Below are 17,077 nucleotides of genomic sequence, written 5' to 3'. Positions count from 1 at the left end.
CATGGTCTGAGAATGTGACGTCTACTTGGGCGGCGTTCACTGAAATACACCCTTTGGAAGAATCTAGACTCCAAAATCTCGCTACGCCTCCTCTATGATCTCCTTGCGATGCTCTTGCGGAATTCAAGAGCAATTTGCATCGATGTAGCGTCGCTTGGTGGAAGCAATTGAGAGGCATACATGCCACAGGTCCCGGCAGTGCGATCAATCCACTAGATCCCGTCAGTAGTGGCGTCAGACGAGGATAGAGGACCAGGATCAAGCATACCCAGAAGAGATTCGGCAAGCCTCCCCAAGTCATCGTACCCTTTTTACAGACTCCTTCAACATCTTCCATGTTTAAAATCCCCCCCAACCCGAAATTCCACTGTCGACTGTCGACTCCTGAACGATACATAACGCCTCTCTCGGGGTTCACAACGGCTTCCAAGTATTTCGAATCGGGTAATTGAGGCGCAAACATCATGTCTACCGTTTCCGGTTTCAACAGGGTACCTTTGTTCTGCAATAGCGCGATCAAGACTTTGATGTAGTCTTTTGGTGCAGTATATAAACCTCCACCGCCTAGATCATCCTTGGGATTTGCTGGCGGAAATGGGGTTGCCCCTACCAACTCTCCTGTAGGGGTCCGTACGGTGGTTGCACTGAGGCTTTCGCGAATACTTTCGTTCTCTGAAGGACGGAAGCCTGTCGATCTCATACCGAGAGGTTCAAATATATGCTTCTTGAAATAATCGCCGAGCCTAATGCCTCCATTCACACGTTCGACCATCCTACCTGCCCAGTCCAGTCCCCCTCCATACACCCAGCCATGCCCAGGCTCAAAGAGAAGTGGCGTTAGAAATCGTTTAACCTGTATAGATACCGTCAGGATTCCTCCCCAAGTAACGTTCTGGGCCACATACAATCTCCCCATCGTCATCATTTAGTGCAGGCTTCTGCCATGGTCGCCACTTTTTGATTTCGGGCGAGAGCAAATCATTCATGTTACCAGACGAATGTGTCAACAGCTGTCTTAGCGTAATGCGTTCTTGAGACTTTCTCAATGTTGGCTCTCCACTTTGCGCATCGAAGCCGACGAGAACGTCTGGACTGTTCAACTCGTGCAAAATAGTCGAGACATCCTCGTCGAGTGCCAGCTGTCCTCTTTCGACGCATTGTAGTGCGGCGACTGTGGTGATGAGCTTAGTGCATGAGGCAATCCAGAATGTCGTGTCCTCGGTCATGGGCCTCCTGTTGATAGGGTCTACTGATGTGACACCAACGGCCTGCAAATCGATGATGCTACCTTGGCTCCTTAAGTAACATAGAAGTTGTGTGCTTGGGCTTGAGCTTGGTCACTCACCAGAGCGGTCGGCCGCAATCACAACCGCACCGGGGATCTGATTCGATCCTGGTGCTGTGACTGCCTCCAGGGTATACTTGAATGAAGACATCTTTGGGATTCCTCACGCGAAAGGATGCAGCAAGTATATAAGTGTCTGTTGAGTCCAGTCTCAATATCGTCAATAGCAGACTTGGGTGGAAAGGTAGACTATGGTTCTACGACAGATTCGTACAAGAACCACAGCAACAGATGGGCTACGCGTACAAACAAAGCACGCAACGACTTCGTGAGTGGTGCGTTGAATGCAGTACCAGAACACGATATTTAGAGACAGGTGTGACCATGCGGTTAGTGTGCCGGGCTTACGCCAGTGCGAGATATCCCCTTGGATCTCAGCCTGATAATCATAAACTTAAAAGCTGCATACCCCGCTTCGAGAAGAGGGGCTGTTCCTGAATAACTATTTGACGGATTGCTTGAATATGATCCCGAGAATTTACTGCTTCTGCAGAGCCTGGATTCCATGAGACGGTGCTCTTTAAACGGTGCTCATTATCAAATCGTCCTGACTGTGTACTAACGAGCTTCCTAACAATGGGACAATTGCCAAGATGGCCCCGTCCACCCGCTCAAAAGAGGTGGTTCATCGTCGTCTTTGAGCTTGGGAAGGCCTAATACAAGCTGTCGGCACTGATTTCAACCCCGTTCATGATGGGCGTAATGATGGCTCACATCATGAAACACGTACGCGAGCCGATGGGATACAGTGACAGGCTGCAAGTTTCGCCTCGGTATCAGATTGTGGGCATTTCCCTGATCTGAACCTGGTTGACGTCCCGTTTGCCTAGCTGCCAATCAAATTGATCGCAAGATGCAAAAGCCTCTATGGGATGTCCATTAAGTCATCGACCCGAACTGTCTGCCCAGTGTTGATTGACAGATTAGCCGCAATACCTGTCAAGATCGAGAGTGCACCATCAACGTGCGAAGCGGCACGATGATAAGGATCCTCGCCAGGCGTACCAAAAATGTCGTTTAGCAATCGAGGATCCCCACCACCATGACCACCCTCACTGGCAGGTATATCAACTTCCCTAGGCTTTCCGAACATGGGTCTCAAAACAATTGAACGAGTTTCAAGGGCACCTTCCTGGCTTTGATCGCCCCCTGAGTTAATGTACGACCTTTCGACGACTTCGAGTTCCAATCGACCCTTTGTCCCGGTAAATGCTACTCTGAACCCCTCCACAGGCGAGTAGCTAGTCAGTGAGTAGGTCAAAATGGCTCCTGAACGATACTTGACCAAGACCCCCATTGTATCCTCAATGCTGATGCCGTCACCAAATACACTTTGGTCCCGATAATAACTGTCCTCTTTCTCCGCGTCAAGATACATCGCCTTGAGCTGAGCATTGTTCTCCATATGCAACGCAAAGGGATCGTCTTTGGCATTTTCGCTTGCATGTGCTCTGGTATAGAACTTGGTCACTCCTCTCTTCTCTGCATTTTCTCGGCCATAAAACTTCAAGTCACCCATAGCAACAACCGTCTCTGGGCGACTTCCAAGCCAGAAATTCACCAGGTCAAAGTGATGTGTGGATTTGTGGACCAGCAAACCACCTGCATTCCTCTTGTCGCGGTGCCACCGACGATAATAGTCAGCCCCATGACTTGTGTTCAACATCCACTCAAAATGTATCGCATTGACTGTCCCGATCGCACCAGACGATATTAATTCAAAGACTTTGGTATTGTGCGCGGCATACCGATAGTTGAACGTCACCCTAAGCTTTCGACCTGTCCGTTCGACCGCATCGAGAATTTCCCGACATCTGGGTACATCAATGGTCATGGGCTTTTCACTAACCACATCACAACCGAGCTCCATGGCTCGCACAATGTATATGTTGTGAGTTCTGTCAATACTGGTGACAATCACTTCATTTGGCCTTGTCTCCTCGACCATCCGGTCGAAATCATGCGCTTGGTACGTGGGGACCGCAGGATGACCCAGAGCCTGTATCTTCGCGTTGGCATAGTCCATCCTCGTCTGGTTAACATCGCAGAAAGCAACCAGTTCGGATGTATTCTGGAAGTCTGATGCGATGGAGGAGTAGAAGAAACTTGAGCGCCCCCCTGTCCCCACCAGAGCATACTTCTTTCTCGATGTCGAACCCATCGTAGGGTCTGTTCGAATCTCAACAGCACATTCAATGGGCAATCCGCAAAGGCATAACTTCACGACGTTTATATCGACTTGGCAATGCTCAAGAAGGATAAGTCTACATCATTGCCATTCCCCAATGATATCTACCCCCTCAGGAGAGCAGGACGGGCTGCTGTCCGTCTCCAACTCGATGCCAGGGTCTATCGGTCTGTCAGGGCATCATCCTACCGTGAGCCGCCTGCATGCCAGAATTATCCACTAGTCTCGGTCAGCTTAACACCGAAGTGTGATCAAACGCTGTTGAATCCGAGATGAGTAGACCATCTTACATGCCATGATCAGCATGGGAAACCCCCTTCCAGGCGGACAAGTCCCACATCTGCACTGGAATAGATGGGTCGGCAGATACCAAGTCTGACATATTAGGCAGCTAGTGGCTTGCATACATCTAGCGTTGGGAGGAAGAGACCTACTCGTATCCCGTGGGGGGCCAACCTCTTCCCCGCGCCCCAACTTCCTCTTTCGTCCCTGGGGCTTCGGGGGCTCTCCAGTGACTACGGGCTGTGGCTGGAGCCGAGGGCGCTCCCTACCATAGACGCCTTCAACTAACTTCGAGCCTTGCTGATGCCACAGTCCTCGAGCTGGAGCAAGTCAGGATGTGCCGTTCTCTTGCTCACCGCAATAGCCTACAACGAAAGAACTCTCCTCCCAGATATCTCCAAATCATGTCCAGGGGACATAGGCCAAATCGGACAATCATCCGGACCTGTCAACGACAGACGGAATTGCACCTGGCGCCCTGGTCGAAGTTGGAGAGCTCAATTCTTCGTACGGCCTCCTACACCTTCCTTAACAGAAATCCTCATCTCCGACATGCTCTCGCTCGGCGTTGTGGCTCGGGCCAATAGGGTATGTATCATGTCCCGAGAGAGTCGGCTGAATCCAGGCCTCCAGTTGCAAAGATAAATTGGTCATAAGCATGGGCTGTTGTGTTTCCATGTCCTCTCAGCAATCCAAGCTATACACAGTGTGATCAGTCATGGCGGCCATCAGTCCAGCACCACCTGTTCCCCAAACAGAAGACTCTAAAGATGCCATCACACATGCTGAGACCACAAATCCTGCAGGTGCAGTTGAACAGAAAGACAAGGCTGCTACTTTCTTGAGTACAGTCGATGAGGATGCATCATTCACATATGAGGAGGAGAAAGCGGTCCTGAAAAGAATCGACTATCGCGTTCTGCCTCTGATTTTGTGGGCTTATTTTTTCCAGCAACTTGACAAGTCCTCACTGTCCTACGTGTCCATCTTTGGCATCCAGGAAGATGCAGGCCTCCATGGACGACAATATTCGTGGCTCGGTTCCATCCTCTATTTTGCCCAACTGGCCATGCAGCCACTTGCCGCTTATCTCCTCGTGAAGCTACCTACCGGGAAGCTCATTGCTGGAGCCATCTTTTGCTGGGGCTGTTCTCTGGCGATCATGTCAGCGTGCACGAATTTCCAAAGCCTCATGGGTCTACGATTTCTCCTAGGCTCCTTTGAAGCAATGATCGGTTGGTTCGTCCGGGACAACCGTCATGCATTTGAAACTGATTTCACTCAACAGCTCCATCTTGCGTTGTGGTCACTCAAATGTGGTGGAGGAGATCTGAACAAACACTAAGGAATTCATTCTGGAACGGCATGAATGGAATAACTGCCATTGTGAGATTCCCCTATGTCTTTCGCCATAGTGTCCCCGATACTGACCTTCTGCAGGTCGGAAGCCTCTTTACATATGGCCTTGGCCATATCCACAGCGACACATTGTATTCTTACCAGGTATGACTAGCTTGCCGACATCAGCTAATTAACACGCCCTGACAGATCCCTAGATTGTCTTCCTCTTCTGCGGGTTGCTCACTGTGGCATACTCCCTGCTCGTTTTAGCTCTGATGCCTGATTCTCCCATGGAGGCTAAGTACTTGACTCAACGTGAGAAAGTCATTGCCGTTGAGCGTCTCAGGGCCAACCAGCAAGGTATCACGTCCAGGCAATGGCGCTGGGATCATGTTTGGGAGGTTGCTACTGATCTCAAAACCTATCTATGGTTCTTGATCATTGTTTCGATCTCGTGGGTACTCCTGTGCGACATTGTACTGTCAGCGAGCTAATAGCTTGAAGAATCCCAAGTGGTGGTATCAGTACGTTTGGAAGTCTGATTGTCAAATCTTTTGGCTATAGCAGCTTCGCCACAATACTGTTCAACATTCCCTTTGGTGTCATACAAGTCATTGCGATCGTCGGCTCTGCTTGGCTTGCAACCAAGTGGCAGAAGAAAGGTCTGGTTATTGCTATTGCTGCAATGTTTCCCGCCGTTGGAACCATCATCCTCCTCACTGTCCCGAGAGAACAAAAGGGAGTTCTGCTTTTTGGTTATTACCTGGTGAGTGAATCGAAGACTATGTTTTAATGGTCTCCTGATCGTCCTCAGATATCCTGTCTCGCCTGCATTACACCGTTGATCTATGTCTGGCACGTCCAAAACTCTGCAGGAGACACAAAGCGCAAATGTACTTCCGCTGTCGTATTCATTGGTATGTGCACTGGCAACATCGTAGGTCCACTGGTCTACTCGCCCGATCAAGCTCCGTTATACCGGCCAGGTTTGATATCCAATTTGATCATGTTTGTCTTGGTCGCCATACTCGCACTGGTCATCTGGCTCTACCTCATTATTCTCAACAAGCGGCATGCCAAACGCCGAGAGCAAGTCGGCAAATCGGCTGTCAAGATTGATGAGTCGATGATTGGAAAAGACAGAATTGGGACCTCCAAGGCGATCGAATTGGAGGAGGGTCACCAAGGTGTGCTCAGGGCAAATGAGAATGGGTTCTCTGATATGACGGATCTACAGAATGAGGACTTTGTATTCGTCTATTGAATGATCGAGTACTACAGCCAAGCGATGTGATTAGGGCTACTCCATGTCAAGTTGTTTGGGAAATACTGCAGGATGCGTCTTTTCTTGAGCCAATGTTGAAAGGACCCATTTGTGACTGTCTGCCAACGGAAGATCGAATCTAGCAGCCACGTATGATAGGAATGTCAAAAATGTAAATCAGTCAATTGAATGCCCCCCTAAGGAATCATTGTCTCAACTATTGGTCGTAAAATCGATGAGGTCTTCGGTTGACAAGCGCTAGCACGAGGCTAGCTCAAGAGGTCCGTATCGATGCTATCAAACGTGAGCTTATGATAGTGAAACTCCACCTCAAGCCCGAAGGGCCCTTTTGAGCCTAATTGAAGCACTCAAAACAGGCTGAATTGGTAAATTGCTCTTATATTCACACAACTTACCCATCTGCCGTTGTTGGCAAAGTGGGTTATGGCAGTGATAAATTCGCAAGATCTCTGAGCGAGCCGTGATGGCCCCGTTCCTTGTGAATCATCACAGTATAAATGAGGTTGGTCTCGGTCCAGCTTCCCCCGATAGTCTACGAGCCCCTGGCCATTCTCCAGGTCCTCTCCGCATTCCCTTCAGGCAAGGGAACAAGGCCGATGACTTCCCCGTAGGTCCTTTCTAGGCAGGCGGGGGATCAGTAATTGAGGTAGGCTGAAGAAATGGGCCAAGAGTAGCTGTGACGCTTCATTGCCAACAAGGCTGGTGCCGCGGAACGTGACGGGTTGCGGTGGAGATATATGTTAACATAACCCACCTTTCAAGAAGGCGGGAGGAATGATGCCTCGATCGCGGACGAGAAGAAAGGACCTAGGGCATAGAAACTATGCACAGCCAAAGACTGGCCTTCCTTGGTCCCATATTGACTCTATCTTGCATTTTCACCTTGGCCTGTGCAAAGATAAACAGAAGAGCTGTGGTCACCGCATTCAACCCCAGCCGAAATGCGAGCGCAGAAACTCCCATGCAAGTAGGAAATGGTGATCTCGTTTTCTCAGTGGATGTGACAGGTCTCCAGACTTTTCGACCATTCAACACGCTCTCTTCTTGGGGCTGGCATAATTCTTCGTTGCCCACAACCCCCGGACAGACCAGTATCAGCGACTTTACCGGTCTGGAGTGGTGGACCCATGGTCGACTGGTCACGTACAACCAGCCAAACCCAGCAGAGGCCGCGATCTCACAGTGGTTGATCTCGAACCCTCATCGAATCAATCTTGTGCGGATTGGCTTCTCTTTTGGAGGGAATGATACCTCGGAAAGCGACCTTTCGGACACAACGCAGTACCTCGATCTTTACACTGGCGTAATCCACTCGGCCTTTACCATTGCCGGATCTGGAGTCAATGTCCGGACAGCCGTTGACCCTGAGAGTGACACCATTGCGGTAGAGATAAACTCGATGCTTTTGCGCCGGGGGGGCGGCCTGGGTGTATTCTTCGACTATCCTTATGCCAGCGGAAAGAACAAGTTCGACGCCCCTTTTGTCGGTCTCTTCAACGCCACCTCTAATCACACGACGAGTCTCCAAGTCCAGGCTCAAGGTGCAACGATACAGCACGACCTAGATGCCACTCGATACTTCACCAACATCCAGTGGCAAGGAAACGCCAGTATCGAAGGACCAGTGCCATCAAGCCATCGATATCACCTGTCTCTCGACGACAAAAGGGACCAACTCTCTTTCACGGTAGCATTAAGCCCCGTCCAAACCAAGTCGACTGCCGTAGCACAATCTGTGCAACAGGCTTCAGCAACGTGGTGGGAGTCATACTGGAACCGTGGAGCCTTCCTCTCTCTCCCAATGGACAGTCAACACCCACGCGCAAGCGAGCTCCAACGTAGAGTCATTCTCTCACAGTATCTCGTCACGATCAACGGAGGTGGCCGTGATCCTCCGCAAGAATCTGGCCTCACCAACAATGGCTGGTACGGGAAGTTTCATCTCGAGATGGTGATATGGCACTCGCTTCAATTTGGTCTGTGGGGCAAAGAAGACCTTCTCGAGCGACACGACGACATCTATCAGCGATTTCTCCCTGCTTCATACCAGAGGGCAAAGGATCAAGGCTACGAAGGAGCGCGATGGGGCAAAATGTCCGATCCTTCTGGTCGCTCTGCTCCAGGCGAGATCAATTCCCTACTCATCTGGCAACAGCCTCATCCATTCTACTTCGCCGAAGCCGAGTACGATCGGAAACCAAACATTCAAACATTGAAGAAGTGGGACGAAGTGCTGACCGCCTCGGCGGATTTCATGGTATCTTACGCTTTCAATAACCAGTCTGCGGGTGTCTTGCAGCTGGGTGCGCCTATGTATCCTGCGTCCGAGAACACTAATCCCAATGCAACCGTCAATCCGACTTTCGAGCTCGCGTACTGGAAATTTGGGCTCGAAATCGCTATACAATGGAAGCAGAGACAGAACCTGACGATCCCGCAGGCATGGAAACAGATCACAGACGATCTGCCTCCAATGCCGGTGGAGAACGACACGTATGTCATCTACACCGGCGTGCCCGACATGTGGAACAACCCCGACCTCACATCTGACCATCAAACGATGGCCATGATATATGGGTTCATCTCCCCGCCTTCTGACTTCAATATCACGATCTTTCACAACACCATGAATAGAATCTACCAAACCTGGAATTTCACGGAATCCTTTGGATGGGATTTCCCTATGATGGCCATGGCTGCCGCTCGCTTAGGTCAATATGATCGTGCAGTGGATTTCTTACTGCACCCTGCGTTCCAATTTGACGATGTTGGCATGCCCATTGGAGGGTCGAGGGTGCCAACTCCGTACTTCCCTGGTAGTGCATCCTTGCTGATGGCAGTGGCCTTGATTTCCGGAGGTTGGAATGATAATCCTGGCATGAAGTTCCCCGCGGAATGGGGAGTCCTTGCGGAAGGATTTAGGCCGGCATTTTTCTGAGAGGAATACTACGTGGCTCGAACAGCCAAGGTACTATGTAATTTGTGGTGGACAACATCATCGCTGAGTGTGATTCCCCTTTTCCAATGCAAGACTTCTTTCTGGACGGTCGAAGTAGGAGCACGAATAACCGAGATGATACATCGGCCTCATGCACTACAGATACGTATTCAGAAGCCTGCCATGAAGCCACCAATTCTCGCTGTAGGATTTATATTCTTCGAGCGCCTGACTTTTGTCTTCTCCTTCTTTAGCAGTCGACCCGTCGCTTCGTCGTAAACTGCAGGCCGTACGACCTCAACGGTGTAGCCCATCCCATGAAATGTGCCCACGCGTTTCTTTGCGTCTAGCTCACGCTGGATCTTCTCCAGGTCTCGGGACGTAGCTGGTCGCCCTGGAAGCGTTGTGGCGTCCGGATTCGCGCGTCGAAAATCTTCGACATATCTATAGAACGCGACGTCTGCTTTGATGGACGCTATCTGCTCTTTGGTCAACTGCGAAAGAGGACTATCGGCGCTTTGCGGCGTATTGCTTGACATGGACCGCGATCGAAAATGAGAGAATCCTCTGCTGGTTGGGCTTGCTGGTTGAGACACGGTGCCAGAGCTAGTTGTCGGTAGCATTCTCCTGGCGAGCTTCGAAGACGAGGTAGTATAGTCCGGGACTTCGTCTCGAATGCGCTCACATAGCCAGCAGTAACATATGTCGGCGGCATCGAGACTGACGCTGTCGTTATCACCAGTCGAGGGTTCTGAACTTGGTGGGCTCTTGACGTCCGCCGTATGCACAAGCGAATCGACGTCGGACTTTAGAAGAATGTCACTTCCAAAAATGTTCGCACTGAACTCGATATAAGCCATTGGATACAGCATGTGCGTTCGCCACACTAGCTGGAGCGCCGGCTCTTCTTTTATACGTTCCAGCCATAAACTTGCCCTGCTGCCTGTAGCTTGGACTAGGGCTCCATATTTGGCTAGGGCACGAAGCAACGTCCCTTCCAGTGATGGCGAACGTAAGAAGAGAAGGCTGCTCATCGACTCTACAAATGAGCCCCCGTCTACCAGTTCATGAACAGCTGATTCAAGGTCGACTGAAAATGCCTTCTCCGGATTGAGGTTGGTGTACGGCGGTGGGTGCATAAGATAGACAAATATGTCGGCAGATTGGGTGGTTGTAGTTGTGAATAGCTTCTCAGCCGCTGGTGGAAGATTGTAAGTGAAAAGGTCCAGGTCCATTACCGCGAGAATCGCTTCCCATGGAAGAGGAATTTCCAGCAGTTTTGGGGAGCTGTGTGCGAGATTGTCTCGTCTGTATGCTCCCGGCATTTGCATGTAAGCATACCAAACTAGCATGACATCCAACGGCGGTAGGTAGTCTGCTGTGAAAGCTGCATGAAGAGCATTGCTGTCAGGGCCAAAGCGGTGATAAGCAGCTGCATGGGTTACAATGGATTCAATATTTTCAAACCAGATCTGAAAGCGGGCAATTGCAAGACGAACCACGGTATCCCATCGAGGAGTATTCGAGGCATTTGCCGTGGCATCCTCAGTAGGGGTAGGAGCATTACCATCACTTGTAGTGCCTGGATAGCTGGGCAAGTCAAGGATCTCAAGCTGCTCCGAGGTGACGACGTGCTGCTGGAACTTGCGGAAGCATTCGATCAAGCCGAGATGGGCAGCCACATGTCCTGGATTAGGATATTGTGTGGGGAGTCCATGCTCCGCTGACTTCAGAGCCGGGACTATCGCATCGCTGAAGATCGCTGGGTCAGGAATGACCGTCTTGGGGTATTTTGAAGAGATACTGAATTTCCTGACGTGTTCCCTGGAGGATAGATCCCAATCATGAGGCTCTAGATCCCCCAATCTCTGCTTGTCGAGGCGGGGAAACAGGCTCATCAGTCGAAATGCTAAGTCCGGTACTTCTGATTTGGGTGCGTACGCTTTGTGGAAATGAGGATCCTATCTTTATGTCTTGAGTGTTCCTGAAAGGCTGAAAGGAATCCACATGGCTCACGCTACATAGTACTCCAATATATAAAGTGCTGCAGTGGACAAGCATGAGGTCGGCCCGCTGACCGCGTCATTCGCAGCAATTCCGGGGCCAAAGGAGTGCTCAAGTGTCTTGGCGGGTTCTTGGCCCTTGCATGGTTGATCTGAGGCTCTCAGCCAACAGTGGTGGAGATCACACCAACTTCTAGGCGACCTCCACCTTTCAAGGTGCCAAGTGCCTTGAGATGTTTCTATCGGCGCTTTGGGAGGTTGAAAACCGTCTTGGATTTTCTTGGACCAGATCATATGCGCTCATCCAAAAGTAGCCGTTGGTACTATGTATTTCGTATCCCACTTGCCGTTTATTGCCAAGCCTCGAACTCCTGTCTAAAGTCAGCATCATTTTCTAGTACGGATAGCAAAGCAAGTCTCGTTCGTTAAGAAAGGCGCATACATGTCACCTACGGCCAGGCTCCTGGACCGAACGGGTCATGGCATGACTCACGATGCAGCTTAAAACACACAAAAGTCGTGTGTTGAAGTCACAATCACTCCTGCCCGTGATGCTGTTAGTATTCCATTCTAGGAAATATAATATATATCAAGAGAAGGAAGGCTCTGGCGAGTTACCCAAATCTACATAATACATACTAATGTGTACTTAAACTTACATAGTACTATGTATCTACTTAGGCTCTAATGTATGTACAAGCAGTAAAGTACCTATTTATGCACTCAGGATCAAAGCTTGACTCGAGGACGGTCAACAATCTCTGGTGTTCATCACTACTTAGTAAGCTATATATACACATAGTAGAAGCAGAACACCCCCGAGTCTCGCCATAATCCTTTGAGTTGTTCCCAGTAGACGCCCTAGACTTATTAATAATTCGCCAAAGTAACAGCCTCCCATCTGTGAACGTCCAAGCAGGAGAGGTCGACTCAAGTCCTTAGTACATAGTACATAACTAATAACGTACGGGGGCTTTAGACTTTTATAGAGGTGCAACTAACTACTCACTATAGTACTTTAGTACTTTATAAGCTCTCGCTAATAGTACTAAGAGGCTAAGGCTGTATATTAAGTACACTAATTTTATCGTAACTGCTCGAATTTTGTCGTAGTACTGGATTTTATGTGTTATACGATGGAATAAGTTCTCTCCTAAATGAGAAGAGACACTCAACTCTCTCTATATATAAGTAATAGAGAGAGTTGGAGGACTCAGTTTCTTCTCTAAAGAGAGTAATTACGCTCCGCACCACAGGAATGTGCCTCGTTTTGCGGAGCCTATATATTATGCCATAGACTGGGTATTTTAGGTATTATACCATATATGTACCTAAGTTAGTACTTGTAGGTATATCTAAGTAGTATATCCTAATAGTTCCGAAGTAAGCATGTAGCACTTGCTAACATATTACAGTCGATATCTCTTGGCGAGGATGGCGAGGAAAGCGAGGAAAGCGAGGGATCTCTGTGCTTCGTAAGGACAGATAATTGTCTATATGGATATAGCATTACATTATATTATTGCTAGATTTCTCCATTAGTCTGCTGGACTCTAACTGAAGTTCACTTGTGTTTAATCCACCTAGGTCTATTGCGGACAAGCTCTCAGCTTAATACTCCTATATATACTATACATACGTACCTAAAGTACTAGCACCCAAGGGGGGTGTGAGAATTCATTGAACACCGGATATTTAGCCGATATTTAATATGCTTTTTGACCTCTACGGACTACCAATCCCCGCCTTTTATGCTCTTTCCACCCGTTTTTACTAGTAATTGGCATCGTCTAGGCATGTCAGAGACTCTCTTGCGGATCTCTTCCATAGTGATATTCCGCTAAATCTCCTGCGCTAGCTCTACGAGCTTCTCGTATGTCATTTAGTTTATACCTAGCACCCTGCGAAGTCTTTGCTTTAGTATATTCCAGGCGGCCTCTATAGGGCTTAAATCGGGTGAGTAAGGCGGGTGCCAGTGAGTTTAAATGCTATGCTGCTCACGTAATTGAGTTGCAAGGCCTTTAGTACGAGTGCCGTGTGATGGATTACTGTCCTCCTTAAGGAGAAAGACTCGATTAAATCGCTCTTATAATTGCTTAATTACGGCAATATAAACTAGTAGGATATGCTTTATTGTAAGAGTATAAGTAACTTAACGAGAACACTAAGATAATCGATCAATTGCTATATAGTCCTTAGAACATCGACTATAAGAACTTAAGGAGTCCAAAAACCTCGCATGCGATCCGCATAGCCCCTGAGGTCTTATATACTAGGCCCCTTAGTGTTTCAGGACTAGTCTTGGCATGGGATGGGTGCTTCTAGGGTCCACCGTAGTCCCATCCCGTGACAGTTGTTCTTGCAATTATAAAAATCGGCTAAATATCGGGTGTTCAATGAATTCTGACACCCCTTGAGTGACTAGGTACAGTATACTTACATATGTATACAGTAGGAAGTACTATAGAAATTAGACAATTAAGCTTCCTGGATGTAATTTAACGCGTACCCTAAGTAGACTCCTCCGACTTCAAGTAGAGCTAGTTGAAAATAGCCCCAACAGTCTTCAAAGCCACGCCTTTAATTCCCGTCTTGTGACCTTTCTCCTTGTCCAATTCGTCGTTATAGAATCGTCGTCCATAGTCCAAGTCCACAGTACTGAGGTCAACCCATCTTCGGCCACGATAGTAGATCTTCGCACCGGCCCACAGCACCAAGATGACGAGGACCGAGACGTAGTTTGCGAAGAACGATTCAGCAGTGACAGTAGCTCCAAGCGGTGCCACTGCGAGATAAAATTGGACAATGATGAGGATGACACACATCATGAATCCGAACCATGCGGCGTAAGGGTAGGTCCAGCTTTTCCAGGGAAGTTCGGATGGCTCACGACCCTGCATTTTCCAGGCCAGCCGAAATCTGATGTGAGAGAGGCAGATCATACCCCATCCGAACAGAGTATAGAGCTAGTTGAAAGTCAGTCTCCACTACTAACCTAGGTACCTCACATTGTCGTGTATGCAACTTACGGATGTTAGATTGGAGAACCAACCAAAGACCTCTGATCCTGAATTGTTGACATTGAGATAGCCCAAGCCGCCACCAACGACAATGATAGGAACTAGACCCCACCACGGACGTCCTAGTTTGTCAGCTTTTTTCATTTGCTTTGGTGCCATGCCGAGATATGCAAGTCCCATTGCTGTACGTGCACCAGCATAGATCGAGATAGAGCCACAAGAGATGACGGACAGCAGGATGATGGCATTCATTATATGAGCTAGGGCAGGGATTCCTGCATTGCGATATGCAACGACAAATGGAGATGCATTTGTACCCTCGGCTCCAAAAAGATCTGGATCAAATGGAGAGACATTGATTGTGATCATCAGTGACCCCAGGAGATAAAACAATGATAGTCGTAACCAGATGGAGCCCACGGCACGTGGGACAGCTTTTCGAGGATTCATAGTTTCGGCGGCAACTAAACCAGCATTTTCAGACCCGGCCATGGCGAAGATACAAGTGGGCATAACAGAGAGGAATCCTTTGAACCCGTTGGTGAAGGGCGTGTCGTTCCAGTAACGGAAGCCAACTGACTCATGGTTGGGGCCGCCTCCAGCGGAAACAACTATGAAGGTCAGCAGTTATTCAAAAAGGTATTGTCCAAGGAATCGTCAGAAATCTTGACACGCGGAGCACTTATGTACCGATGAGAGAGATGATGACCACGAAGATCCAACTGAACTTGATTGTACTGCAAACGACTTCAACTTCACCAAAGATGGTGACAGCTCCGACGTTCACTAGGACAAGCACTGCCCACCATATCGTGATCCAGGCTGCAATTGGGACATTGTCGGTCCAGAAGCTGATGACAGTGTTTGCAGCAGCTAGCTCATTGGCAACTACGTTTTGGCTTAGACGTCAGCTCACAATTGCGACAATAAGATCAATGGTGACAAATTTAGTACTATGTACTTCAATGGGCACGAGGGCTGGTAATCCTTGGATATATATATCCCTGGCCAGTAGCCTCCGTGGGAAGGCCCATGCACATAGTATGGACATAGTATGACGAGATTGAATGACTGTACTCACCGGTGATTGCAAAGGAGAAATAGTATGCCCAACCAAGGGCAAAGGCAGCAGATGGGTCAACGAATTTGCCGGTCCACTGAACAAAAGCAGAAGGGAGTGGGTACATGACAGCCATCTCGCCAATGGAGTGTGCCACAGACCAGATCATTGCACCCGACAGACAGTACCCTAGGAAGATACCTGCAGGGCCACCGCTGATCAAAGATGATCCAGAACCTAGCCACAGACCCATTCCAATACTGGAGCCCAGAGCAATCATAGTGAGATGGCGGGTGCTGAGGATTCGCCTCAGTTCAGAATCCGCACCATGATCATGGACGAAGACGTCGCCAGTAATAGAATGTCGTTTGGCTGGTTCGACGTCCGCGTCCGAGGCTTTCGTTTCCTGGACATATTCGCTGCCAGTGATTTTTGGGTCCATCTTGCACAATTTCAAGTACGAGTGAGCGAATGTAGCGAAGAACAAGAGGGGGACGGCCCTGGAGATGTTCGAGTTAAATAGACCAGGACAAATTGCACCATGATCGATAGCGATCCTGGCCGCCTCGCATATAATTGGTATGAGACCCCCATTCCTGCACCACGCGCTGCTATCTGATGCAAAGACACATGCTGTTGCCAGGGTAGCATTTGATGCTGGTGGCACGATCATCCACGTTGAAGGACGGGAAAGCCAATCAAAGACGAGATCATATGCTTATTGTCGGGGTTCTCCCTCGAAGGTCGTCCAATTCAAGAGTGCCAAACAACGCCTAGGCAATGCCAAGTTCGATGCTTGGGCTGATAAGAGCAATCGGCAAAGGGTAGCGCTGCACCCCAAGACATCTTCCAAGAAATATCCAAGACAATTCAGAATGTTTCTGGAAGGTCAAGATGGTTCATCGACGTTGGATGCTACCCTCTTGACTCTTATCACGGCCTAAAATTTCTCGGTAGAGAGCGCTGTGCAATGAGTGCTCACCGTTGTTATCTTGGGAATGGAACAAGGGTATTGGTTGGCTTTCTTGGCCTTGGTCATCCTTGATTCCTGGGTCCACGGATTTCACAGCTGATAGGGCATGCTCCCCAAATCCCATCTTATCCAAGCCGAAAGAACCTCTGAAAAGAAGCATGCCATGGGTTTTTCTGCCGCATCTCTTTGAAATGTATCCACGTGGACGTGGTGGGACAAGTGTGGCAGGGTTCCTCCGGAATTTGCTCTGCGATCTCCGCCAAATGATCAAGCCGTTGGAAGAGCTTCGGGCAGAGGCAGATGATAGAGTGGGAAAGCTGAATGTTTTATGCTCTCACAGACAGCGCTAATTGCGAAGGATTGAAGGACGCCTGACTGAAGATGGAGAGCAGTGCCATCGGATCCTTCACATCGAAACTCTGCTTCCGACACTGCCCTGTCAGCAATCGGTTGGTGACTTGGAGCTGTATATTAGCACTTAGGCGAATCAGCTCCATTGGACTAGGATGTCTCGCAAAGTTATGTCCAAAGCTTTGGGAGATTCCGAAGCGATATGCAAGGAGGCAGTCCCCGCTCCGCTCCAAGCCTGGAAGCAATGTTCATCAGGTCTTGCTCCTGCCCATCTCATTTCAAAGGAGACAT

General features: G+C 49.1%; 6 protein-coding genes across 6 annotated transcripts; 2 read left to right on the top strand and 4 right to left on the bottom strand.

The window, feature by feature from the left end:
- Positions 1-92: 92 nt before the first annotated feature.
- On the bottom strand, positions 93-1,436 carry A1O9_06856 (beta-lactamase; the record flags this gene model as incomplete). The annotated part of the gene is made up of 4 exons (XM_013403803.1): positions 93-212; positions 269-853; positions 906-1,284; positions 1,342-1,436. 4 exons carry the CDS (start codon positions 1,434-1,436, stop codon positions 93-95), a joined length of 1,179 nt encoding a protein of 392 aa, XP_013259257.1.
- A 774-nt stretch (positions 1,437-2,210) lies between these two features.
- Positions 2,211-3,506, bottom strand: A1O9_06855 (oxidoreductase; the record flags this gene model as incomplete). The annotated part of the gene is made up of 1 exon (XM_013403802.1): positions 2,211-3,506. One exon carries the CDS (start codon positions 3,504-3,506, stop codon positions 2,211-2,213), a length of 1,296 nt encoding a protein of 431 aa, XP_013259256.1.
- Positions 3,507-4,533: 1,027 nt separating this feature from the next.
- Positions 4,534-6,420, top strand: A1O9_06854 (uncharacterized protein; the record flags this gene model as incomplete). Its single annotated transcript, XM_013403801.1, has 6 exons — positions 4,534-5,050; positions 5,104-5,201; positions 5,256-5,318; positions 5,372-5,610; positions 5,661-5,922; positions 5,971-6,420. 6 exons carry the CDS (start codon positions 4,534-4,536, stop codon positions 6,418-6,420), a joined length of 1,629 nt encoding a protein of 542 aa, XP_013259255.1.
- Positions 6,421-7,264: 844 nt separating this feature from the next.
- Positions 7,265-9,379, top strand: A1O9_06853 (uncharacterized protein; the record flags this gene model as incomplete). The annotated part of the gene is made up of 1 exon (XM_013403800.1): positions 7,265-9,379. The coding sequence occupies one exon, from the start codon at positions 7,265-7,267 to the stop codon at positions 9,377-9,379; it is 2,115 nt and encodes a 704-aa protein (XP_013259254.1).
- Positions 9,380-9,549: 170 nt separating this feature from the next.
- A1O9_06852 (uncharacterized protein) lies at positions 9,550-11,277 on the bottom strand (the record flags this gene model as incomplete). Its single annotated transcript, XM_013403799.1, has 1 exon — positions 9,550-11,277. One exon carries the CDS (start codon positions 11,275-11,277, stop codon positions 9,550-9,552), a length of 1,728 nt encoding a protein of 575 aa, XP_013259253.1.
- Positions 11,278-13,922: 2,645 nt separating this feature from the next.
- A1O9_06851 (uncharacterized protein) lies at positions 13,923-15,904 on the bottom strand (the record flags this gene model as incomplete). The annotated part of the gene is made up of 4 exons (XM_013403798.1): positions 13,923-14,348; positions 14,412-15,013; positions 15,093-15,290; positions 15,484-15,904. 4 exons carry the CDS (start codon positions 15,902-15,904, stop codon positions 13,923-13,925), a joined length of 1,647 nt encoding a protein of 548 aa, XP_013259252.1.
- Between the last annotated feature and the right edge of the window lie 1,173 nt (positions 15,905-17,077).

The sequence above is a fragment of the Exophiala aquamarina genome (assembly GCF_000709125.1).
Source record: "Exophiala aquamarina CBS 119918 chromosome Unknown aczIA-supercont1.5, whole genome shotgun sequence".
Taxonomy (NCBI): Eukaryota; Fungi; Ascomycota; class Eurotiomycetes; order Chaetothyriales; family Herpotrichiellaceae; genus Exophiala; species Exophiala aquamarina.
The sequence above is the reverse complement of the archived record's forward strand: the minus strand, read 5'-3'. Positions and strand labels throughout refer to the sequence as shown.